The sequence below is a fragment of the Leptodactylus fuscus genome, chromosome 6 (genome assembly GCF_031893055.1).
Source record: "Leptodactylus fuscus isolate aLepFus1 chromosome 6, aLepFus1.hap2, whole genome shotgun sequence".
Taxonomy (NCBI): domain Eukaryota; kingdom Metazoa; phylum Chordata; class Amphibia; order Anura; family Leptodactylidae; genus Leptodactylus; species Leptodactylus fuscus.
Genome location: NC_134270.1, coordinates 138,933,044 through 138,960,714, shown reverse-complemented (window position 1 = coordinate 138,960,714; position 27,671 = coordinate 138,933,044). Strand labels below are relative to the sequence as shown.

General features: G+C 43.2%; 1 protein-coding gene across 11 annotated transcripts; it reads right to left on the bottom strand.

Annotated features, from left to right (window-relative positions):
• Positions 1-1,359: 1,359 nt before the first annotated feature.
• On the bottom strand, positions 1,360-26,932 carry EXOC7 (exocyst complex component 7). Of its 11 annotated transcripts, XM_075277350.1 has the most exons (22): positions 26,780-26,932; positions 25,366-25,431; positions 25,058-25,242; positions 23,010-23,115; positions 22,456-22,678; positions 21,219-21,386; positions 20,615-20,626; positions 16,051-16,143; positions 15,377-15,445; positions 12,275-12,420; positions 12,043-12,195; positions 11,451-11,549; positions 10,927-10,989; positions 9,350-9,416; positions 8,559-8,597; positions 5,363-5,428; positions 4,236-4,356; positions 3,920-4,015; positions 2,850-2,910; positions 2,725-2,766; positions 1,675-1,808; positions 1,360-1,554 (listed from the first exon to the last, which is right to left on the bottom strand). In XM_075277350.1, exons 1-22 carry the CDS (start codon positions 26,837-26,839, stop codon positions 1,449-1,451), a joined length of 2,175 nt encoding a protein of 724 aa, XP_075133451.1. In that variant the 5' UTR covers positions 26,840-26,932; the 3' UTR covers positions 1,360-1,448. The 11 variants fall into 11 exon arrangements, with proteins under 11 accessions (XP_075133451.1, XP_075133442.1, XP_075133443.1 ...); XM_075277341.1 differs by lacking the exon at positions 15,377-15,445 and having other exon boundaries at positions 20,615-20,629; XM_075277342.1 differs by lacking the exon at positions 15,377-15,445.
• Positions 26,933-27,671: the final 739 nt, after the last annotated feature.

Here is a 27,671-nt window from a genome sequence, read left to right as displayed (position 1 = left end):
GCATCAGTAAGCAGGGCCGCGACACGGAAAGCAAAGATTGTGATATTCGTCTTGAGAATATGGAGGCTAATATTGGACATTATGCTATATGAAGGCCACTATGGGACATCATACTATGTGAAGGGGCTACTGTGGGCATTGTACTGTATAGGGGACACTATGGGATATTATATCGTATGTAGATCACTATAGAATATTATACTATCTGGGGGCCACTATAAGGAATTATACTGTGCTGAGGCCAACATTGGACATTATACCGTATAGGGGACACTATGGCACATTATTCTGTATGGAGACCACTATGGGACATTTTTCTCTGTTGAGGGGCCACAAAAGAGGATATTATTTCATTATACCATGAATGGACCAGTTAAGTGGGCCTTATACCATGTGTGAGTTAAGAAATGGGGTACTATACCATGTGGGGGAAGGGAAAAGTTTTCTGTGGGGCCCAATATTTGCTTGTTATGCTCTTGTATTTACTAGAAGCAACTCGGTAATATTGGCGATATAGGAAATCAATTCTTTACAATGCCAACATAGGGTAAAAATGGACTCCTTGTGATACCCATATGCCAGTTATACTTACTTGTGCCACACTGATCCAATATACTACACACAGTGGCGGACTGGGATATCTACGACACACCAGTGAAATTTATTCTAGGTGGCACCCTGCAGATCAGCTGTACAGAGCCTAGCCACAAAAAAAGCGAAAGTTCAAGAGCAAAAAGTTTAAATATGATAACAGGGTCAGCAACAAAGGTGCCCCCCATTATTAGTACAGTATAATACACATTACTGAAATAACATAAGGAGGAGAGGCCAGAAGTACCTAATTGTAGGGGGTGATATCCGGCCCCATTGCTGTATGGAGCTGCTTCTGGCACCTGTACACAATACAGACCTGGAAACAGAAAGCTCCATCCACTGTACAGCAGCCGGGCACCTTCACTGCCGCTCCCACTGACTTCAATAAGTGCTGAGATGTAGTGAAGGCAACTGCTGTGGTATGGACAGAGCTTTCTGCTTCTGGCCTCGAATCTGCACAGTGGAGCCAGAAACAAACAGCTCTGTACACTGTGTATTGGCCATTCAGTATTATTGGATCTCACAGTGTACAGAGTTTTTTGCTTCTGGCTCTTCACACTGTGCAGAATCAGTGGGGAGCAGTTTGTGAAATGTCAAGTGATGTGGTATTAATGACCTATGCTAAGAATAGGCTATCAATATCTAGTTTTGGTCATACCCTTTAAGTCCTTAGTGTAGGTTACACCTCTATAATAAAATGCAATGACCCTTATGGAAATGTTCCAAAAAAATAATATGAAGGAGTTAATTTACTATATACACCAGTATTAGCTTTTATTAGGTTAGGTTCCCAGTTATATACAGTAGTGTGACATATATAAAATATATATACAGGCTTGAGTAAGATCCGTTCTTCAGGCAGATGTGTCAAAGAGTCTCTCAATCATTTCACCGACATGTTCCACGGAGTATTTTATGTATTTATCTGGGTTCTTTGTGAAATTGACACCGGTGCCATACCTGAGAGAGAGAAGGGCTGTTAGAGGGTGCGACATGACAGTATGGTAAGAAGACACGCATCATACTGGCAGGGTTAGGGCACGAGCTGCTATAAGAAATAGATGTAAGGAATGATCATACTTGTGTAAGAACGCGCCATACGCCTCCTGTACGATTTTCTTCTGTGACTGACGGATCCGCTCGCGCTGCTTTTTGTCTGGAATAGCCCATGATTTCTGGATCTTACAGATCTCCTCCAGACCTTCATTGAACCCCTAATTTAGAACATGAAAAATAAGAAAAAGTAGTAAGTTACATTACATTGTTGTATAATGTAGCTATAGATGATACTTGTTCCACGTGAAGCATCGCATCTTGTAACATATACTGAATGGCCACTTTATTAGAGACACTTGCCCTTTGTGAACAATAGACATGTGATCCCGGAGTGCAGCATAAAATCAAGTGAGGTGTGAATCAGCTTCATTGAGAATCCATATTAGAAAGTGGAAAAACAAGCGATCTGAGGACTTAAAGGGGTTGTATAGGCCAATTTTTATTAAGGGGAAGGTAAAAAACAAAAAACAAAAACCATACTCGTCTGTCCCAGTACTATACAGTGAAGAAAGTCAAGAATCGTTCTGCTGAACAAGAGGCACACAGTGAAGCAAACCACTGCCCAATACATTGCTGGTGCTCTAACTAATGTGTCCAAGCACACAAGTTATAGTCCCTGAGCATGAATGGGCTATAATGGCCAATGTCCAGTTCAGTGCCATTGCAGTAGAAGGCTAACACAAAGGCCTGCATTGGAAAAACATCACCAGGTCAGATGAATCCAGAGCAGGCAGAAAACATTTTAGGGCGATGGAGGTATCATCTAATACCTATGGATGATACCTGTGTATGTCATGATGAATCACTGCGGTTCTGGCAGCCAAATGAGATACAACACATTACTAGATGGGTGTACCAAATAAAACCCCCATTCAGTGTATGCAGCCTGTTTAACGTGGTTGTCCAAATGTTTAACACATGGGACTAGATAAGATGGTTTACAAGTTGTTTCGCTACCTCTTGTGTGGTCACAAAAACACTTCATACTCAGTCAGTATTCGTCACATGGATGGCTAAGCTATCTCGTCCTATAACATTCCTACAAATCCAGGAGCCAGAATCTCATTGACTTACCTTAAAACGCTCCTTTATCATCTGTCTCTCCTTGTCCTTCAGCTGTGATAAGTGAGAGAGTATAACAGTAAGTGAGCGCAGACCTTACACTACAACACACAAGTCCTCACATCACTATACATCACCTTCGCTCCCTGAAGTGGTGGCATGTTCCTGTCATTGACATAGTCAATCACCTTGAGCCAGCTAGAATAGAGACAAATAACATTAGTATTGCCCTCAACAAGTCGGCAGAGAGCAGAGGAGGAGAACACTAACTTAAAGGGTTGCTCCACTCACACACTGGATAAGTGATACTGGTGGTGGTGGTCTGAGTTCTAAAACAGACAGAGGACTTGGTTCTGACACCCGCTTAGTGGAACCTGAGCATGTGCAGTGCATCCTCAGTCAACTTCTATGGGACTGATGAAAATACCCTTTTAACTCTTTTTTGGCCCTTTAATAGGATATTAGTGTACGAATATGAAAAGCAACGGATTTGCCATTAAGATGGTTTACTAAATATGAAGGCCATGTACACCTTTGCAAATATTTTCAATCTTTAATGCATCTAATATTTACTAATATCTTTTTCCAGGAATATTCTATTTTTTGTGTGTGTGTGTGTGTGTGTGTACACGGCTCCTATGCAGACCTGTATGCAATAATGGAAAGACAAAGTGGCGTCACGTTTTACTCTCTTCCATCTGCCCCTCGTCCTCCGACTTGTAGGTTTAGAGGAGATCAGAGTAACCCAAGACTGTAGGATCAGACCACAAACTGATTTTGTATTTAGTCTGTACCCATGGAACAACACAGACCTGAAAGGAGCTGCATGCATCAAACAGAAGGTTTCTTTTAGTCAATATCACTTACTAAGCTATTTCTTTGTTATTTTAGAAGTACCAAAAAAGAAAAGTGAACGAAGCAAAATTCTAGAACTCTGCACCACGTATAAATTATAAACATGTATTACTGTATGTCGTATATTGGATATCCCCATCAGTAAACCTAAGAGGGGATGCAGAGTTTGCTTGTACTATGGCACCCTGACTGCCAGAAACATACAGGTCACTGTACAAGGCCTGGTCTCCTATCCAATCCTTACCTTAGCCTTATTCTATTGTACATTCATTGTAAATCATGCCACCATTTGTCAATACAAGTTTACCCAGTGCAATGTACAATAAGAATACTTTTATAAAGGGTTAGGAACCTTCGCTGGTAGATCTGGATCTGCTGTTCTATGTGCTCACGATAGAGACTGTCAGGATCCTTCTGGGTCACAGACACTAACTGCATGAGCTCCGACCTGTGAAAGAAATAAGAATATAATAAATACCATCACCTTGTCTTCTTATAACATCTTATTGCTGCCTCTTTTACCTTTAGGATTATCTAACATTAAAACCGCACAACACCAAGTTATAGAATAAATCAGATGGCAGATCAGGCAGGTAGAGGACAGAATAATACTACACAGACAGCATACACATCACCCATTAAGCCATAGCAGGACATTTCTTCCTTACTTTTCCAGAGACTTCAGGATATAGTTATAATTGTTATGCAGAAATATCGCCCCCAGAGCCAGGTCCTCGTACATTTTTGACTTAGACAGGAGCTTTAGCTGCAGGTTTCCAAGGACTTTACCTGGAACAGAGGGATGTAAGGTACGATACATGTTATATTAAAGCAAGTCTGTCACCATAACCCAGACTATCAACTCAGGCCTGCAGACTGATTCAGGCGACCCTAAACTATGTAATAGTGTTTGCTCCTTGTGAATCATTGTGTCCATCTTTGTAATTACATAAATGAGGTCTTTGGAACAATGACAACACCCTGGTTCCTCTAAAGCACTCATTTGCATATTGAAAAAAAAATGGTGATATTTTGGTAAAAGGAGATACAGATTCACAAGGGGAACACATTGTTAGATTGAGGTGACCCTAACCTGTGTTATCCTCTTGTGAATTGGTGCCTGCCTTGCCAAGATTTCGCTATTTTTGTCAATAGGCAAACACGAGGGTGTTGTCATTGTTCCAAACATCTCATTTGTATAATGACAAAGAAGGTAACATCTCGACAATACAGGCAAAAGCACTGTTTGAGGAGACCCTAACCTATCTAAGCGTGGGGCTGAATTTATATGCTCCCGACCTCCCTTCCCAAAAAAATCTGTACCCTTGTCTCAGGCGAACATGCATATGTTCTTAATAGAGAGAGGGGAGTAAACCCCTGGGGCCTTATCTCCCATGAGAATAAAACATCAGCGGGACAACCCTCATACACGTAAGATAGTCGCCAGTCCCATCCAAATCATTGGGTTACAGAGAGTTTACACTCGTGCGTCCCACTACTAACACTTATTCCTTATCCATAGGATAGGGTATAATTATCACTAAGGGTTAAACTTCTATGACCTCCCAGAAAACTCAAGAAATAGAGACCCCAAGTATCCCATGTGAATTGAGCATTGGTTCTCTGGCATTACCAGCGCTCCATTCACTGCTATAGGACTGACAGTGGTCACCAGTCCTACAGAAGCAAATGGATAGTTGATCACACATGCACGCTATTGTTCCTTCCACTACAGGTACTAGGAGAAATTTTTAATGCGACCTAATCCAATATGAAGGATGGTCCCGATACTCACAGATGTATGTACTGAGAAGTCGTCGGCTGAATTCAGAACTGTAGTTACTGGCGGCGGAGCTGGTCTCTACAATACAGTCAGAGAATAGGACATCATTACATCAGAAGTGTCAGACCCACAATGATGAGAAGTATTAGCGGATAATGACTTCTAAAATTATATGAAATATAGTGTATACATGTAATAAGATGGAGGCTTGGTGAAATTACAGACAAGATGGAGACAGCTGACTCTGCAGACACGTGACTAGTGAGCTACTAACTTAATGTAAACTACAAGCTGGCTATCTATGCCATAAGTATCTGCCTGTTAGGCGTAATAGTCTGCCTGTCAGCATATCAGTGACAAGCTAGAATGGTTTGTTAGAAGTGTTCACGACGAGGAAAAAAAAAAAAAAAAAAAAAAAAATTATATATACTCGAGTATAAGCCGAGTTTTTCAGCACAGTTTTTGTGCTGAAAAAGTCCACCTTGGCTTATACTCGGGTCATTACGGTAATTCAGCAATATCATAATTACAGACCCGGCATCCGGACCCGGCATACAGACACCGGGGCGGGTGCTGGGCTGCAGCATCGCCACGCTCATAGCAGGAGCGTTGCGATGCTGCTCATTTCAAACTGCAGAAGTACTTACGGTACACATAAGCTCAGGCCTGCACCCGGCGTGTGTCTGCGTTCCGGGCCTGCTAGCAGAAGTACTGTAAGTACTTCTGCAGTTTGAAATTAACAGCATCGCTACGCTCCTGCTATGATCGTGGTGATGCTGCGGCCCGGCACCCGCCCCAGTGTCTGTATGCCGGGTCCGGATGCCGTGTGTGTAACTATAATGGCACCGCTCTGCTTCAGAGAGGTTACCATACCAACCGGCACCTCCGTCGGAGCTCCCTGCAATCAGAGATTGCAGGTATGAGCTAGGACATCTCCGCTGTAAGTGTTACAGCGGAGATGCTCTACAATGTCCCGGTACGAGGGGTCCGGGCAGGTGCCGCCATGCTGCTGGAGGGAGGAGGGAGCGGGTGCGACCACTCTCTCAAGTGCGATCCTTTAGATAGGAACTGCGGCCAGCCGCCGGCAGAAGTGCTTCTGCCGGGGATTCCCCTCGGCGCTCCTGCCGGCGGCCGGCTGCAGTTCTCCTTCATGTCTGGTCGGCTGGAGATTCCCCTCAGAGCTCCTGTAAAGGCTCCCCGTCTGGCAGTGCCTCTCTTTTGTAGGCTGCCCTATGCAGCCTGCAAAAGAAATGACAATGCAATGCATTAGTGATCAGACCCCATGGGGTTCAAGACCCCTAGGGGGTCTAATAAATGCAAAAAAAAAATAAAAATAAATAATAATTTTAAAAAAAGTAAAAAAATAAAAATAAAGTATTAGTAAATAAAGAGTATTAAAAATTCAAATCCTCCCCCTTTCCCTAGAACACATAAAAAACTAATACTGCTAATACTGTGAAACACATACACGTTAGTTATCTTTGTGTCCAAAAACGCCCGCTCTACAAATCTATCTATCTATCTATCTATCTATCTATCTATCTATCTATCTATCTATCTATCTATATATGTGTATTTTTCCTGTACGGTAAATGCCGTAGCGAGAAAAAAAAAAAAAGTTGTGTATCTGCCCCTTCCCCGAGACTGAGTTTTTTCCCCCCTACTTGGAATTATAGGGTATCTGCACTGCTCATATTCCATCGGGAAGGGGTTAATAGGAGCACTGCAGATACGCTATATTCAGCCAGGCTAAATTCCAAGTGTGTGTGTGTGTGAGGGGGGGGGGACAAAAAAACCCAGTCCTCAAGCTCAGGGAAGGGGCAGACAGACAACCAAAACACCCCCTCCCCTTCCCCAGCGTCTACTGCACCCAAGAACTCTGACCATTTTAACTTTTGAAATTTTCCAGTAGCTGCTGCAAAATTTGGAGGCTTGCCACCCACAAACTATTACTATACTCTGTGGTCTCATTATATTCTATAATAATATTATACTCTAAAATAAAAGCGATTTAGTTTCAGATGTGTTCAGTCCGAACGATAAAGCTGGGTGAGCCTCACTAGACAAAAGTAGTAAGAAATAACAAAAACAAATAAAACCCCACAAATCATTCCTAAGCCAGTCCCTAGTCTGTTGCATGAGCGCTTCCTACATCATCCACAGTACATGGCAGGGCAGGAGGGACCCTACACATGCGTATTTGAGGGATTTATGAAGATTGGAATATTTTGTACCATATTGACCATGTGCTGGAGGAGGATACGGTTAAGTGATGATAAGGCACACATGTGGCCATGAATAAGAAACATCACCCAGGAACCCTTCAACTAAAATCTATGCCAGGTCATTGCAACAAAAATAAAAAAATTTTTTCGCAAATCTGCCAGATCTGCAAGTTATTTATGCCAAAGTGTGGTACGGAATCTAAATGAATCTGCCTCAGTGTGTTTTCTCTTGTGGTAGCAAAATAATTCATGACTCTACACATAGTGATCCTGCTAGTATTTGCAGGGCGTTCTGACCAAGAACTCTGTAAATTTGCTACCACTCTCTATGGAGCCCATGCTCTTAGGGAGAGTTCACACGGTGTAATGTGCCGCATTGATTTCAATGGGAGCAGGGATCGTATGCGCCGCGCTAGTTTGAGGTCGTGATGTTGTTTTTGATGTGTTTGAAGGGGTATTCTGGTTTTTCAGAGGTTTCCCCTATCCACTGGATAGCAGGTAATAATGATCTGATTGGTGGGGGACCTGATACATGGGACCCCCCCAACAATCATAACAATGGAAGTTCTGTTCCCTGGTTGGTCGGACATTTACACTGCCGCTCCACTCATTATGTATGCGACTGCAGAACTTAGCACTGCTATGGGGCTGCCAAAGAGCGATTACCCTCTACATTCAGAAAGAGGAATAAGGGACCCCTGTTCTCATGATAGGTGGGGGTCGCAGCAGTCAGATCCCCACCGATCAGATATTGGCTGCCCAGTGGATAACTTTAGATTATTTACATCTTGTTGGTATGCCCTAAGCAAAAAAAACACAAATGCCGAAGGACACATGACCCTAACCTGACACAGATGTTAATAACAATGTAGATCAATTTATCAAGAACTGTGGTAATGGGGTTTGATAGACATGCAGTGGATAAATAAATACACAGATGGGCATATGAACGGGGGAACCCCTCGAAGTCTTACGCTGCTTACCTCTGGGATCGATAGGAATATTGTAAGTGTCCCCAAGAACTATTGGCAAGGGAGGGGGAGGGGAAGAGAGGAAGAAGAAGCGAGAAGGAGAGAGGGGCCAAAGAACAGGAGGGAACAGAAGATCAGTTTAGTGCACTAAAAGGAGAAGATTATATCACTAAGTAATAATGACAGATGTTGCTGAATGTGGAGCGTACAAATGTGAAGAGGAGGGACATGAACAGGAGACTGGAGGGCAAAAAGGAAGTAAATTGTAAGAAATGAGGAAAGGAATAGCGTTACAGCAGATGGATGATGATGGGGGGGAGTTATGAAAATAGGATGATAAAGTAAGATCATAGACAGATGACATGAAACACAAGGGTACAGAGATAGTGACGGACAGGTGCGCATTCATCATAGCAGCTTTAAGGTATGTTCACATGTAGCAGATAAGCTGCAGATTTTCAGCTGCAGTATTAGGCATGAGTTACAGTCTCAGTAAATCTCATCACACTTGGTGGGAATTCTCTACATTTCTACTGCAGATCTATGAACATACCCTTAAAGAAGGCCTGCACATACCACTGACGTGTACATTTTATTAGGAAATGTATAGAAATGGAGAAAATAAGGTGAAAGTGGAGGAGCCGGGGGTCACCGGAGACGGATACCATGAGCAGGTTTTATCATCAAGGAAGGGAGGTTGGGGAAAAGAACATGAGGGGGAAGTAATGCCGGCTGTTCCAGGTATATATGGATGTGCTTATGGAAGGTCACTGATGTGGCCCCCAGACACTGAACTCCGTTACCTTGTGATGCTAGCATGGCTCCTGCCGTCTCCTGGAACTCCAGCAGCTGTTGTAGGAAAAGAATGGCCTGGATGGAAAGACAGAACAATTAGGAGCCTGGCCGCTTATACCAATAGGAAGACTATAAATCCTTCCATAGGTCTGACTATTTGTAATGTAAACCAGCAGTGCATTGGTTAAAAGTAATGCACATTATTTCTCCTTGCTGTAGAATGGAAAACAGCACCTCTAGCGCCACCTATGGTAAGGTAGCTACACTATTAGTCAATGTTCAACCCTTAAACAATTCTTACAGCATGCCTAGCCAGAAAAATATCTTCAAAAGCAAAAGACCTCCATGCGCCCTGGACCCATCTGCAATAAACGTTACAGATATCCCAGCCAGATAACCCCATTACAATTAGTAGTATCCGAGTTTGTAGATCTGCTCCGAGTGCTCTCCCCTATGGCACCATTTCATTATTGTCCTGCATGATAATCCAGAGCTGCATTCATAGTTCAGATGGTTGCTACAGGAAGCAAATAATCCTGACACATTTGTTGACCTCCTATATTCCTATATGTTCTCTATTTTTGGAGGGTTCATTTTTCCATCACAAATGACATTATAGTGCCTCATGTGGATACTTTATCTAGAATGTAAACCACTAGAGCTGGCTCCGCACAGACACATAATGCTGGCTTTACCCATAAGGGCGGGTTCACACCAGCGCCCGATCTCCGCTTCTTGTGCCGAGAAACTGGACAGGAAACAGATACCGGCAGGCAGTTTTCAAACCCATTAATTTGAATGAGTTTGCAAAGTGTCCACCCGTGAGCGTCTTCTGGTCTCCGCGGCAAAACAGTTTCGCTGCAGAGACCAGACGTCACTCACGGCCGGACAACGAATGCCGGGTTTCCGTCTCCTGTCGGCAGAAGACAGAAACCCACAAAGCGGAGACCGGGCGCAGATGTGAACCCGCCCCAAAACAGCTGTTGGCCAAACAATCTTTTTTCACCTGCACCCCAGTAGACATGCACTCTTGGCACTCGAGACATGTAGTGTACAGTATGTGTAATGAATACAAGAGGGGAGGAAGCCGCTTTCACACTCTCGTGGCTTTAATTTATCTCCATCAGAACAAAATGATGGGGCGGCTAAACTGCCTGATCCTTACCTCCCCTGACACAGAGTGGTGAGGACTCCATACATATTAGATGATTTGCTAGTCCCATCAAAATTGGGGCTTCAGCCAAAAATTCTCTTATGTGTATGTCAGCTTCAGGCAGAAGGTAATGCTGGACGTTATGCTCAGAGGTGTGCAGAATTGTGAATATAGCCGTAGACTATACATAGTTATAACAGATGGTCCATGCAAGATAAGTACAGCAAAGTCTCTTATTACGCAGATCATATCTGTACGTAGAAAAAACCCAATACGGAGAAGTTCACAGTTTGCCTTTATTGTAGACTGACCTGAGGGCAATGATATAGAACTGTATATACCTTTGTAAGTTCTATACCTTTACAATGATAACATTTTGGCCTGCAAATTTAATAAAACACTAGTAAGGCCCGTGTAACAGCCAATACTTACATTGCTGGTAAGTTCATGCACGGTGCCATCTTTAGACATGCTGTTCTCCTTATCAGGATCATTCTAAGATGGAAAGAGAGATATGGTAACTCCTAAGCCATGTGGCACCTGTACATGGATGAGTGCACATGGAGAATTTAATAGATTCAATCACACTCCAAAAACAATCTCCTGGATGGTGTCGTTTGATTAATTTATATATCGCCACCATACTCTGCGGCGCATTTACAACAGGGCCTATCCCCATTGGCACTCACAAGCTCAAATCTTTGGAGTGTGGGAGGAAATTGGAGAACCCTCCATGGTACCTTCTCTGACTCCACCACGAAGCACATTCGAGGGGTGCATGTTTATTTCAATGGGGATAACGGAGGGACATCACTAAAACTTAAACATGCCGATTCCCTTTCATATGCCATTTGTGGAAAGTAAGTAGTCCACATACACATGAGGTCCCACTAAAGGTGGACAATGCAGCCAACTTTTATATCAAGTATATGACTTAGAATCAAAACCGAAATTACCTTAATACTGTCTGCAAAGTCCTCTAGTGCTTTGGCTCCAGTCGTCTCTATAGAAGTTATAAGGTTTGGCAGCTTGTTCTTCGTGCTGGCAGCAGTACCCTACACAGAGTATATACAAGTTTACAAAGTGATATAGCTACATAGTAGATGAGGTTGGATGAAGACATCAGTCCATCAAGTCCAACCTATAACCCTACAATCCCCTACAGTGTTGATCCAGGGGAAGGTAAAAAAAATACCCATGAGGCTCATGCCAATTGCATTGTTTTCTGAGGACAGTAATACACATTATATAGCTGCTACACCTGACTCTCCAATACACATTCACTCTTGGCTTGGCCAAACATGTACGTTCAATACGAAGAGGTATAAGCCACTGCAAAATCTTTAGTGGGAAGTAAGGATTGGGCATGTTGAAATCCAACATGCCTAGTCTTCTCTTCCAAAATGTGATACAGAGTCTAGAGGCCCCAATACACATTAGATGACCTCCATACACATACTGCCAAAAGTGGCAACATTCATCTAGCATATAAGACCACCTTTATACTATTGTTAACATCAAGCAATGGAGGAATTGAACAGCACTCACTTGAAGAACTTTGTCAAACTCAGGCTTGGTAAGTTTAAGGTGCCGTAAAATGGGGAAGATGCTCAGAACGGAGGTGAAATCGTGTCTGGAATTGGCTTTCTTTGCAGCCAACACAATATTTTCACCTTCCAGAATAAGATTATCCAGCGTCTCCTGAAGAAATGAAGAAGGATCAGTGAACCTGGAGGAGATCTTGCACCACTCCGAACTCAAAAAAGCAGTAATGGCTGACCTGAATGAGAGAATCAAAGGTTTTCTTCTGGTGGTGCTCAGGAATGATATCTAGAAGAAGCTGGTACTCGCTCTGCGCCAGTCGCACAAAGGCACTGATACAGTATATGTAAGTGTCTATCTCAAGATCGAGAACATCTTCTTTCCCTAAAGCAGCAAGGAAAAAACAAGTAAGGTATCAAGTTAGTGAACAAGATCCAATACATAGCAAACTGTGGAACCTCAACCAACAGGGCGAACCTCAGTTCTTCGGTAAGAGTAAGACCAGGGTCAGAGTTGTAGAAGGTTATTTCTGCAGCAGATCTGCAAGATGATTCTGCACCAAATTTGCTGCAAATTACTTAAAGAGGACATTTCATCAGATTGGGCACAGGCAATTCCATATACTGCTGGAAAGCCGACAGTGCGCTGAATTCAGCGCACTACCGGCTTTCCTGATCTGTGCCCCGGGTAAAGCGCTATCGGTCCAGGTACCATAGCGCTTTACAGTCAGAATGTCCTTCTCCACAGGAGCGCCTATCGCACTGTGCTGTGTGAGCAGGGAGGAACGCCCCCTCCCTCTGCTCACAGTACTCATCCATAGACCAGCATTATCAGGAGGGGAGGGGGGCGTCCCTCCCCGATCACACTGTGCAGCGCGATAGGCGCTCCTGTGGAAAAGGACGTTCCTGACTGACTGTCAGAAACGCCCTTCTGACTGTAAAGCGCTACGGTACCGGGACCGATAGCGCTTTACCCGGGGCACAGATCGGGAAAGACGACAGCGCACTGTCAGCTTTCCAGCAGTATATGGAACTGCCTGTGCCCAATCTGATGAAAGGTCCTCTTTAAGTGGTTTTTTTTTTTGTTTGTTTTTTTAATTTTAAGTGTCTGGACACACTGCAGATTTTATAATTGGAACACCAGGTTTTACTTGTGAAAAAGATCCAGATTTTTTATTTTTTTTTTAAAACAAAAAAACAACAACATTCACTTGCCTGGTACTGCAGATCTTACATGCAAAATGTGCAGCGATTCTGTCTCGTGTACCAGGAATGCTGCAGATTTTCTGTCCAGAATTGCAGATGGAAAACATGTTGCGAATGACAGTAGTAGCAGCAGCAGCAGCAAAGATGTTGAGACTTAAAGGGATTCTACCATTAAACTACCTTTTTTTCTAATTACCACATCGGAATAGCCTTAAGAAAGGCTATTCGTCTCCTACCTTTAGACGTGGTCTCCGCCGCGCCGTTCCGTAGAAATACCAGTTTTAACCGGTATGCAAATGAGCTCTCCGCAGCAATGAGGGCGGGCCCCACTGCTGAAAGGCCGATGAGCGCGTCCCCATTGCTGCCCAGAGCTCTTTCCTGCGCCGCCTCCTTCTTCTGCAGCAACTCCGCCTCTTCTGGCTTCTCTTGCTCTTGTAGTTCTATACAGGAGCATAGAGAGGCCACCCCAAAATGGCCGCCGGCCGGCTCCTGTATTGAACTGCAAGAGCGGCTACCCCAAAATGCCCGCCGGCCGGGGTAGCTGCTCTTGCAGTTCAATACAGGAGCCGGCGGCCATTTTGGGGTGGCCTCTCTATGCTCCTGTATAGAACTACAAGAGCAAAAGAAGCCAGAAGAGGCGGAGTTGCTGCAGAAGAAGGAGGCGGTGCAGGAAAGAGCTCTGGGCAGCAATGGGGACACGCTCATCGGCCTTTCAGCGCTGGGGCCCGCCCTCATTGCTGCGGAGAGCTCATTGCTGCGGAGAACTCATTTGCATACCGGTTAAAACCGGTATTTCTACGGAACGGCGCGGCGGAGACCACGTCTAAAGGTAGGAGACGAATAGCCTTTCTTAAGGCTATTCCGACGTGTTCATTAGAAAAAAAAGTAGTTTAATGGTAGAATCCCTTTAAAGTGTACCTAAACTTTCCAAAAACTTCAGATTTTATGGCAGCAATTTAGGCAGTTATACATTTTGTAATCTACTTTAGTAATGGATTTTGGCTCTCTCCATGAAAGTCTGTACTGAAATCCTCTTCAATGTCCCTTCTGTATTCTTTCCCTTACTAGCTGAAATCTTTTTAGTGCTTCACACTGGAGTAGGGAGAGGTGGGCTCTTGTATAATGCAGGTAAGCCAAGGCTCTGGAGGATCATGTCAAACATTTGTATCTTAGACATTACAACTTAGGCTACAATAGGATTGGAATACTTCTATGTAGTGGCAGTGGCTCCCAATTCTGACTGTGCTTACAACTGATGATATCTCTGGTAGGTGAACCTACCATGTAGGTGTCGTATCTTTTATATGACACCAGAACCGCTCTTTTATGTTTAATAATGCCCAAGATAAAATGGTTTTGGAGCGAGAACAAATTTGAGCTAGCAATAGAGAATAGGGATTGAATAGTGAAGGGAGAGAAAGTGGATTTCAGCACAGAATATCATGGAAAGGAGCCTTACTGTAGGGAGTCTGTCACCAGGGTGAATCATATTAAACCAGTAACTCAGATAGGTCAGGTTCATCTGACTAACCCCCCCACCCTGCACCTTCATTGGCAAGACATCGGTTTATTTCCCAAAATACAAATTAGAAATCTGGAGCACTAAGGGCGGTTCTGTTGCTCGCTCCATACTGCTCAAATATGGCGGAATGGTCACAAGAAAACACAGAACCAGCTGAGATTTCAGCATAGTGCCCAGGCCCTGTCACCCCAAAAAATAGAGGGGAGGTGGGCATATTAGCGCGAAGCAGCTTGGAGCAACAGAGCCCCCACTCGCTGCTCCAGACGGTTCATTCCCATATGGTGAAATAAATTAAATATCATAAATTTCCATGAAAATAAGCCATTATATTCCGGTGAACCTGACTTATCCAAATGTGCTGCTGGTTTAATAAGTTTCACCCTGGTGACAGACTCCCTTTTATGTCACAAATGCGACCAGGATCATAGGTTGTCGTAAAGTTTAGGTACACTTAAATGTAATCCATGCACTGCCGAAAAATATTAACGTGTACATTAAAATAAGGGATTTTGAATTAGTGTAGCATAATCCACAAGGGATTTTTTTTTCAGTATATGTGGATGTACCAATAAGAGTGGAAGGAATACTCATCACCAAGGGAACCAGCACTCACCTAAATTTGTACCATGTTTGTCCCCCACGGCATCTCCGTGGTATCGGCTACGTGATTCTTGTTCAAGACCTAATTGGTATTTAGGGGGGAGAGTGTTATCCAGTACTTCACATTGAAGCCTGTGCCACACAGAGTGGCTGTCCGGTGTCCGAAATAGGAATAGGTCCATCATGAGGAATGATATATAGATGCTCTGTACGCAAAGCAAGGGCAACCCAAGACATTACAGGAACTACCATTTCTCCTGACATGTCTGCCTTATGGGGAATATGAGGGAATGCATTCTCCATACAATAACAATACTGAGGCACATTGTGCTGTTCTTTTGTTATGTCTCCTGGAAATGTGTGACTATGGGGTGTTACCAGTCCCTTTGTGAATACAGCATACACCTACACATTCTGATACGGATGACCATATCAGAATTCATTGGGACCAGACCAACAGATAAGGGAATTGTGAACTTATTCATATAATTCTAGGCAGAACAACAAGGTAGCGACCCAGTATACCAAGAAAAGCTATCTCTGAATGGTTATGTTACGGAGAATGCAAATCCCACACAACACAGGAGAGAAGAAGCCCTGAATCATCAGCTCTACAACAAGTAAATCCAGATTGCAACCAAGAATAGAATGTAAGATTGTTATCACCTGTAAGATGTGTGCGTTTACCTTCAAGGGCGCTGAGGCCGGACCCTCCCTTTTTCCCATCAAGCCCGTGCTGAGAGTACTGTTTGAGAAGATTCTGAGCCTTTCGGATAGTGCCTGTCACCAAGAGGAGAGCGGGAAGAAGAGAAGAGCGACAAGGGAGGAATAAAATCTTGGAGAATGAGCAGAGGAAATCCAAACACCAAACACAGATGGAAAAGCACCAGGGTGGGGGGAAATTAGAAAGGGACATTTACCGTAAGAGTAGATATCATTGTACAATAGCGTTAACCACCGCACCCCTAAGGCATGCTGTACAATCTGCTGACAAGAACATTCCCCCAATGCAAATATAGTATTACCAATCCAAACCTGGAGTCGATTTTAAAATGTAAGCCCTCATTTTATGGAGTATTCCCCTCTGTTGCAAGGATATACCAACACTTTGTGATCAGAATAAATCTTACCTCTGGGACCCCTGCCAAGCCTGTTCCAAATCATATAACCCTATATATCACATAGCTCAGCTTCTCTCCTCTATCATATAGCCCTATATATCACATAGCTCAGCTTCTCTCCCTCTATCATATAATCCTATATATCACAGAGCTCAGCTTCTCTCCTCTATCATATAACCCTATATATCACATAGCTCAGCTTCTCTCCCTCTATCATATAATCCTATATATCACAGAGCTCAGCTTCTCTCCTCTATCATATAACCCTATATATCACAGAGCTCAGCTTCTCTCCCTCTATCATATAACCCTATATTATCACAGAGCTCAGCTTCTCTCCCTCTATCATATAACCCTATATATCACATAGCTCAGCTTCTCTCCCTCTATCATATAATCCTATATATCACAGAGCTCTGCTTCTCTCCTCTATCATATAACCCTATATATCACATAGCTCAGCTTCTCTCCTCTATCATATACCTCTATATATCACAGAGCTCAGCTTCTCTCCCTCTATCATATAACCCTATATATCACAGAGCTCAGCTTCTCTCCCTCTATCATATAACCCTATATATCACATAGCTCAGCTTCTCTCCCTCTATCATATAATCCTATATATCACAGAGCTCTGCTTCTCTCCTCTATCATATAACCCTATATATCACATAGCTCAGCTTCTCTCCTCTATCATATACCTCTATATATCACAGAGCTCAGCTTCTCTCCCTCTATCATATAACCCTATATATCACAGAGCTCAGCTTCTCTCCCTCTATCATATAACCCTATATATCACAGAGCTCAGCTTCTCTCCTCTATCATATAATCCTATATATCACAGAGCTCAGCTTCTCTCCCTGTATCATATAATCCTATATATCACAGAGCTCAGCTTCTCTCCTCTATCATATAACCCTATATATCACAGAGCTCAGCTTCTCTCCCTCTATCATATAACCCTATATTATCACAGAGCTCAGCTTCTCTCCCTCTATCATATAACCCTATATATCACAGAGCTCAGCTTCTCTCCCTCTATCATATAACCCTATATATCACAGAGCTCAGCTTCTCTCCCTCTATCATATAACCCTATATATCACAGAGCTCAGCTTCTCTCCTCTATCATATAATCCTATATATCACAGAGCTCAGCTTCTCTCCCTGTATCATATAATCCTATATATCACAGAGCTCAGCTTCTCTCCTCTATCATATAACCCTATATATCACAGAGCTCAGCTTCTCTCCCTCTATCATATAACCCTATATTATCACAGAGCTCAGCTTCTCTCCCTCTATCATATAACCCTATATATCACATAGCTCAGCTTCTCTCCCTCTATCATATAATCCTATATATCACAGAGCTCTGCTTCTCTCCTCTATCATATAACCCTATATATCACATAGCTCAGTTTCTCTCCTCTATCATATACCTCTATATATCACAGAGCTCAGCTTCTCTCCCTCTATCATATAACCCTATATATCACAGAGCTCAGCTTCTCTCCCTCTATCATATAATCCTATATATCACAGAGCTCTGCTTCTCTCCTCTATCATATAACCCTATATATCACATAGCTCAGCTTCTCTCCTCTATCATATACCTCTATATATCACAGAGCTCAGCTTCTCTCCTCTATCATATAACCCTATATATCACAGAGCTCACCTTCTCTCCTCTATCGTATAACCCTATATATCACAGAGCTCAGCTTCTCTCCTTTATCATATAACCCTATATATCACAGAGCTCAGCTTCTCTCCTCTATCATATAACCCTATATATCACAGAGCTCAGCTTTTCTCCTCTATCATATAATCCTATATATCACAGAGCTCAGCTTCTCTCCTCTATCATATAATCCTATATATCACAGAGCTCAGCTTCTCTCCTCTATCATATAACCCTATATATCACAGAGCTCAGCTTCTCTCCTCTATCATATAACCCTATATATCACAGAGCTCAGCTTCTCTCCTCTATCATATAACCCTATATATCACAGAGTTCAGCTTCTCTCCTCTATCATATAACCCTATATATCATAGAGCTCAGCTTCTCTCCCTCTATCATATAACCCTATATATCACAGAGCTCAGCTTCTCTCCTCTATCATATAATCCTATATATCACAGAGCTCAGCTTCTCTCCTCTATCATATAGCCCTATATATCACAGAGCTCAGCTTCACTCCCTTTATCATATAACCCTATATATCACAGAGCTCAGCTTCTCTCCTCTATCATATAGCCCTATATATCACAGAGCTCAGCTTCTCTCCTCTATCATATAACCCCATATATCACAGAGCTCAGCTTCTCTCCCCTATCATATAACCTACAGTATATATCACAGAGCTCAGCTTCACTCCCTTTATCATATAACCCTATATATCACAGAGCTCAGCTTCTCTCCTCTATCATATAACCCTATATATCACAAAGCTCAGCTTCTCTCCTCTATCATATAGCCCTATATATCACAGAGCTCAGCTTCCCTCCTCTATCATATAACCCTATATATCACAGAGCTCAGCTTCTCTCCTTTATCATATAACCCTATATATCACAGAGCTCAGCTTCTCTCCTCTATCATATAACCCTATATATCATAGAGCTCAGCTTCTCTCCCTCTATCATATAACCCTATATATCACAGAGCTCAGCTTCTCTCCTCTATCATATAATCCTATATATCACAGAGCTCAGCTTCTCTCCTCTATCATATAGCCCTATATATCACAGAGCTCAGCTTCACTCCCTTTATCATATAACCCTATATATCACAGAGCTGAGCTTCTCTCCTCTATCATATAGCCCCATATATCACAGAATTCAGCTTCTCTCCCCTATCATATAACCTACAGTATATATCACAGAGCTCAGCTTCACTCCCTTTATCATATAACCCTATATATCACAGAGCTCAGCTTCTCTCCTCTATCATATAACCCTATATATCACAAAGCTCAGCTTCTCTCCTCTATCATATAGCCCTATATATCACAGAGCTCAGCTTCGCTCCCTTTATCATATAACCCTATATATCACAGAGCTCAGCTTCTCTCCTCTATCATATAGCCCCATATATCACAGAATTCAGCTTCTCTCCCCTATCATATAACCTACAGTATATATCACAGAGCTCAGCTTCACTCCCTTTATCATATAACCCTATATATCACAGAGCTCAGCTTCTCTCCTCTATCATATAACCCTATATATCACATAGCACAGCTTCACTCCCTTTATCATATAACCCTATATATCACAGAGCTCAGCTTCTCTCCTCTATCATATAACCCTATATATCACAAAGCTCAGCTTCTCTCCTCTATCATATAGCCCTATATATCACAGAGCTCAGCTTCACTCCCTTTATCATATGCTGCTCTCAGAGATACCTAGGATAACAGATGGTGCACTATGGGCATCATACAGTGCATCTCTCACTGGCAAGACCCTTTCTTTTATTACATGGACCGACATCTGGGAAATTTGCTACTGCAGGCAACTATGATAGTACCAAAAACTATATATAAAAGACAGATAGTTGGCAGTGTCGCTGACATTAATCTGATGTGTATGGGCAGCTTTAATCTTGCAGCAGATTAACAACATGCTTTGTACAGAGAATACACCCAGAATTTATTAGATTTGCAGTAGGATCCCCAACCAACCATCGTAAGTTAAGGAAAGCGAGATAGGAAAAGGGAACAATTGTTGCCCACCCACTACCCCGGACACACGGAGTGGCCTTTACTCTGGTCAGGCTGCAGGCTGACAAAACAAGATGTAACATTAATAACAATATATAGACATTGCACTGAATTAACAACTGCATTCTATCCGGGAAGAACTTAACATATCCGCATACTAGTGGTATTGTACTCTATTCATCCAGACTCAGCTGGATGCCATCTGATGCCTATAAGAGCATCATGCCCATGGTATGCAGCAACATATATGCAGCAATGCTCAGTTTAATCAGACAAAGCAGCTGGCTGGAAGCAGAGCATTACGTCTCTAGCGTGTTAGGAGGCTGCAGACACCTTCACATATGTGTGATGCGTGTTTCATGTTAATGTTGGCGTTGCACACTGCTTGCTTTTTACCTGGTATGAAGACTGCTTGTCATCGGGACATACAAGAGAGGAAATAACCGAGTTATTAAACCCCTGGATGAAACTAAAGGGAAATATTTCTTATTTATGGAGAAATACTACACGTATGAAGCCTGTACGTAATAACTTCAGGAACCAAAATGACATGTTCCCGGCTAGATCTGCACACAGCTAATTTTAAAGGGATATTCCCACCTGAACATTTATGGCATTTATGACTTTATTGGGCAAAAGCAGACTCCTGATTTCAGCAAACAGGAACTTTAGGACCCCCTTTCTTCCAGTAAATGAGGATAAAGGTGGGACCACCCGATATTCTGTGCATATGTCAAATGCCGAAGATGGGAATATACCCCTTTAATTGTGATTTCTAAGATGATCAGATCATATATTAGGCTGCAGTAATGAAAATAATGAAATCCTGCCCTTATTATATTCAGTGTGAACTTACAGAAATGGGCAATAAGGAAAGGGCAGATCAGAATGAATATGATATGTGTACCCTTCTGGCTATGGTGAAATGCCTATAGTCCAGCAATGACAACCTTAGCCAAAAACTAGTTAACATTGCATATATATATATTTCCTGTCTGACCTGGTCTCTTGGCTGGCTTCTTAGTTGGCGTATCCTTCCTCTTGTTTTGCACAGCAGGAGAATAGGGAACTCCGGAGGATGAGCTGTTCTTTCGGAAATGCTCTTTGAGACCTTTGATAGATCGGTCCAGTTGACTGGAGCGGATTTGGCAATATACATTCATGAAGTCTAGAAGAAGAATGAAAGCATAAAGATGGCAAGTTAATAAAAATATACAACAAATTAAAGTCCAATGAAAACTGGAACATGTAGATAAGGGAGCCTTTACACGATGTTACGCTGCGCTCATTCTGAACGTAAAAACACGTTCAGAATGAGCACATAAAAAGCAGCTCCCATTGACTTGAATGAGAGCCGGCATACGTGCGCTCCCCATTGAAATCAATGGGAGGCTTTTTTCCCTATTGCTTTCAATGTATTACGCGTTTAATACATTGTGTGAAGGCTCCCAGACTGTAGTTAATGATGGAAGTATCCTAATTCTCTAGTCTCATAAGTAAAACAAATATCCATCAGGGCAGACTTACATCCAATGGTGTCCTGTGCAGAACACCCCCCTATGGTGAACTTGTCTACAATGTACATCGAATTATACCAAACACTACCTATATAGAAGTGCCATATAGTATGGTGCCCAAACACTTCCACAAAGCTACCTAACCAACGAGGCAAACATGTAATAACCTACATAACCTCTAAGCAGAGGTGTCATGCAATACACATAAAGTACAGAACTCAGAGCTGCCACGTGGTTCATCCCTTAGCATATGATGCACACCACTTGCAGATCCCAATATCCAATAGGGATTCTGCCAAAGAAATGAAACCAGTGTGTACAGAGACTTAGTCTTTCAAAAATTTTCCCATTAACAATTATTATCTATCCATAGGATAAGAGATACGATTCTGATCAGTAGAAGCCCCAATGATCGCAAGAACAGGGATCCTGAATCCTCTGTGTAAGTGGAATAGTACTGAGCATAAGTGACCACCGTCCCATGGACTTATGGGGACAACTAAGTACAATGCTCAAGAGCGGGAGTGACTTATACACACAACTGCTTCTCTTACATAGAGGATTTGGGGCCCACAGTCGAACTGGGGGTCTAAGCAAACTTTGTACAAGGAATAATCATTTTAAAACGTCAATCAAAAATATTAAGGTTATAAGTATAAGCAGACATCACAGGACACATAAAATGAGTGGGGTTACTATAAAGCAGAATGTTTCCTTTACCTTGGTTTCTCCCGTATTCTACCAACCACTGAGAAATGCGTATGATGTCCTGCAGGATTCCCTCCGGTAGATGCTCCAGCACCCCTTCCTCCTGCCCCTCTATCTCTTCATCTGTACCAATCAAGTCCAGGATAAGAATGGGAGGAACTGGCTTACTATGTCTCTGCAGGAGGTTGCGGAACTCGGCGTCCAGGGACTCTTTACCTCTTTCAAAGAGCGATTTCTGCAAGTTACCAAAACGCATATTCACACCAGGGATGAATTAGGCTGTGATGTCACCAATGAAACAGTGTGAAAGGTTAACTCCATGTCATCCATATCCCCAAAGAGCAAATCACGTCTATTCATCTACTTCAGTCTAGTGGTTTGGCCATGAAAAAACCGTATCCATTACCTACACGTTACCACTGCGTCCAAATCACTAGCCTCATAGTAGACACAAACCGCGCCAATCACTCTTTAGGGTGTACTTTGTGCCGCATATTTTTAGTACAGAATATTATTTATTATCCGCATACATACTCCTATGGGGATCAGGGGTGCATGTTACATACCACTCTGTTCAACTCCGGGCTGTCTGGATTGTTGTCTTGAAAATATTCTACCGCCTTCTGAATTTTGGCAATACAACTTAGGTATTCTTCCAGCCGTCCTGAGGGTCTAGAGGAGGGAGAAACAAACAAAAAAAACCATACATGAAGCAAAAGTTCATAACTCAGATGAATAAGGGAACCAGAAAGCTTATTGGGCTTAGTATACGTGTGACCATGATCATTTACTTTTCTCGGGGTTTTTTTTTTTTTTTTTTTTTATTTGCTGTAATGGCATTTGCCACCCATGCAATTTTCGTCATATAGGTGGTAACATTACTCTTATACACAACAGCCAATCTAAACAAGCAGAGCTGTGGTGTAAAGCATAGGGGAGCAACAATGCAGCAGCATGATAAGACAGGAGGTTGATTCCACACAACCATGGATGCCGTCCAACAACACAGTCAGTGGGGTCATATCTGTCCACTCTTAGTGCTCAGCTCTATAGAGGCTGCATGTAAAGTAGAAGAAGCTTCTCTCCTGGTATAGGGTGACAACAGCTGTCTATGGAGAGCTGCTGCGGGGACAAAAATACATCCTTGTCTATTTACAATGCCACAATGAGTGACATCAGCAGCGGTACCCCGGTTTTCACAGAATTTTTTTTTCTAAAGGGAGATTTAAAGAGGATTCTTTTGAATGTCAATTTCTGGAATATCCTTAGAATATGCTCTGTCATTCCTCCTAGAAACAGATCAATAAACTGATAACTGGAGATTCTCATTGCCCTTGTCAATTGGATGTTATCCCTACAAAGTGTACTACCACTGAAAAATTGCTGTGGACACGCGCAGTCGGCTTTACCCGAGGCCTGACATCAGAGCCGACCGCGCTCGCCTAGAAGTTTGAAGCTAGCGCTGGAAGAAGACACAGAGAAAAGCCGTTCCAGGTGAAGATAGAGGCGGCGCTGGAGATTTCTCTTACAGCATTAGGAATGCCCCCAATGCTGTGAGAGAACTCATTTGCATACAGAAGAAAACCGGGATTTCTACCAAACGGCCTCATGGAGAAGATACCTTCCTAAGAAGAAGGTAGGAGAAGAATAGCCTTTCTTAAGGCTATTCCTACATGTTAGGGACTCAAAATAGCATTTTTATGATTGAATCCCTTTAAATGATAATAATAATAATAAATTTTATTTATATAGCGCCAACATATTCCGCAGCGCTGTACAATTTGTAGGGTTCAAATACAGACAGATACATTACAAAGAAAATAATTTCACACAATGGGACTGAGGGCCCTGCTCGCAAGAGCTTACAATATGACCCGTGAAGATCCGAAACCCGAAACCCCAGTAAATCAGGTGTTTGAAGCAGAAGTGGTGGATAGTGAAGAGGCTGCAGCTCTCACCGGAATGCTGCAGCCTCTTCTAGCAGCTGGTCGGCCAGGGAACTGGGTGTCAGGTCCCTACTGATCTTTAATTGATGACCTGTACGTAGTGTTGAAAACCCATTTAAAACAGTCCTAATAGAGACAAATCCTTTTTAGAATGTAGCCCAGGGAGATCAACTGAAAGATCAAAGCTATAGTCAGCCAGGTCAGTGACCAGGGGGTAACATGTTGTATAATATGTAGTCATTCAAATCAATGGGCATGAACATGAGTCTGGAAAGGCTCCGTTCTGCTTTACAGATGGAGGGCAGAGAGCAAGGGATAGCTCTCTATGACACCCATAGGGCATACAAACAGGGTATGTCTCCATGGAACTACCCCTGTACCCATAGAGATTTACGGTTCAGAGCTTTTATAACAAAACTGCTGTTGGAGCTGTGATGGCGGCATTACTAGTTTCCAAGGCCTTACAGTCTGTTTTGTAATCCGTGTGGGATCCATTTTTTGCATAGACTCATTCACCTCTATGGGTGGATTGGGTCAGTAAAATTGGACCCGAGACGTAAACCTCTGAAAAGACAGAGCATGTTTGATTTAATCCTGGATGTCGGACAACACACAGCTGAGAAACATGGGAGCGTGAAGAGGCGCTAAAACCCTGGCACGCTTCTTACCCATCTTTGATGACCTTTTCCGTCTCTGTGGCCACGTGGTAATAACTGATCACATGGTCTAGGCAGGACAGGGTACGATCCACGTTTTCCTGCAAGCGCTGTAGTGTCTCAGTTTGCTTGTGGACGGGGATGATGGAATTTTCCAATTTCATCAGTCGGCTCTCGAAGGAAGAAAGGATGGACACCTGCAAGGGAAGAAGGAAGAGGAAGCAGCCGTGATGCTCATGTACGTCACCCATCAGGTCCTCACATGTAGCAAAGTCATCTATCTCAGTTTCTCCCTTGGACATGACACTTTAGGCACTCACCATATTGTTGGTCAGCTGATCGCTCTTGTCCAGACTCTCCTTGATGAAGGTCAGCATTTCCTCTTCCTGTTAGAAGGAGAGTTGATGGACATGTCAGCTATACATAAGACTGGGCAATTCATCGAAAAACAACCGAAACGAAATATCAACCCAGATCACCAACGTCAGCTATGTCGGTTCACTTATTACAATATTCGTGAGGTTCCACTTGTAGCTTTGTTCAGACCAAACACATCTGAATCGAAACCGCTATTATTAAACTGGGGGGGGTCTCTTCAGACTGCAAAGTATAGTTAGCGGAGGCCCAAGGGAGGTCAACAAATAAAATAAATAAATAAAAAAGTGTTACTCACCTTCCTTGGGGTCCGGCACTGGTCTTTGTTCCCTTCAGCCGTCTGACTGCCGTCAGGGAACTCTAAGGCTTGTGATTGAGCCTCAGTCATCATGTAGGTCACGTGTCACAACACCACGTGATCTGGGGTCTCTTCATAAGCAAAACATAAAAAACAGTGTTACCTCTCCTGGGCTCTGGTGTGACTCCCTGTTCTCTTCGGGTCTTCTGACTGACAATAGGGACCACTGAGTCCTGTGATTGAACCTCAGTGGTCCTTGATGTCAGTCAGAAGAGCCAAAGAAAATAGGGAGTCACACCAGAGCCCAGGAGAGGTGAGTAACACTGTTTATTTATGTTTCCTCCCCCTGGGCCTTCGCTTAAGAATAGACCCCCACAGTATAATAACAATTATGGTTTGGACAAGTTGGTTTTAAAGGGGTGTGACCTAAATAATTGTAATTGAGGTAAAATGCCTGATTAATTGTGATTTTGATTTAGGCCATAATCACCTCATTTGCTTTAGTCCAGTATTAGACAGTCACAGAAAATCAGCTTTGAGTTTTTTCCATTTCCACCATAGCAAAAACCATGTGACAAAGATCAATACGTGATCAGTGGGGATTCGACTCCTGGGCACAGCGCTGTACAATCACTTGAATGGGACTGAGCTGCACACAGGTCATGTGACATGACTGACCTGAGAGGTGGATGCAGTGTTGCATCTACTTCAAGCAGACACTTTGTGGCGCTCCTAGATGTCAGACTTCCACAAGATATCCTAAAAATAGGACATCAGTATTCAACCCCTGGAAAACCCTTTAAAGGGGCGGTCCCACAGCAGACACTTAAGGCTTATCCATAGCCCCTGTGGTCAGACCCCCAGAGATCATGTGATTGGCGCTAACAAATAGAGCAATGCTGGGCATGAGTGACCACTACTCCATTCATTCTATGGGACTGTGCAGTACAGAGTAATAAACAGTACAGAAGGTTGTCAGTGCGCATGTGCAGCCATCCTCTGTTACATGACTGATCTACAGACTAGAGCAGTGTTCACACTCAGGGTCGCACACACATCACCTGCTTGAGCTTCTCCTCTATCTCCTTCTTCCTAGATGACGCGTCCTCGTTAGGAATCATAGTGTTATATGAATGTACGAGCACAGGCTCAGCACAGGTTCCTCCACCCTTCCTGACATACACAGGAACCGCACTGATGACATCACACTCACGTGACCGTGACGAGTCATGTGACCGCTCGGATTAGACAACAAGCGGGGAGATTGAAAGCAGCGGCTGCGGCGTGTGGAGACATGTAGGAGGTGGGCCTTGTAATACGTCTACCACACCACACGGGGGCACTGTGTAGTCCTACTGCATTGACTGGATCTGGCGCTGTAATGTTACCTCAGTGATGCTGCACAACTCGTGAAAATTGTACTAGGTGGCGCTGTGTAACGTGTCTGTGGTGCTGTAGGTGGTGCTGTGTAACACGTCTGTGGTGCTGTGGGTGGCGCTGTGTAACATGTCTGTGGTGCTGTGTAATATGTCTGTGGTGCTGTGGGTGGCGCTGTGTAACATGTCTGTGGTGCTGTGTAATATGTCTGTGGTGATGTAGGTGGCGCTGTGTAACATGTCTGTGGTGCTGTGTAATATGTCTGTGGTGATGTAGGTGGTGCTGTGTAACACGTCTGTGGTGCTGTGTAATATGTCTGTGGTGCCGTAGGTGGCGCCGTGTAACACTAGAGATGAGTGAGTAATATTTGATAGAATATATTTGGCCGCTTACATGCATACCTATGGCGGCAAGGTATTTGATCGGATACTACTCGTTCATCTCTATGTAAACACATCTATGGTGCTGTAGGTGACGCTGTGTAACATGTCTATAGCGTTGTAGGTGGCGCTGTGTAACATGTCTGTGGTGCTGTAGGTGGCGCTGTGTAACACGTCTATGGTGCTGTAGGTGGCG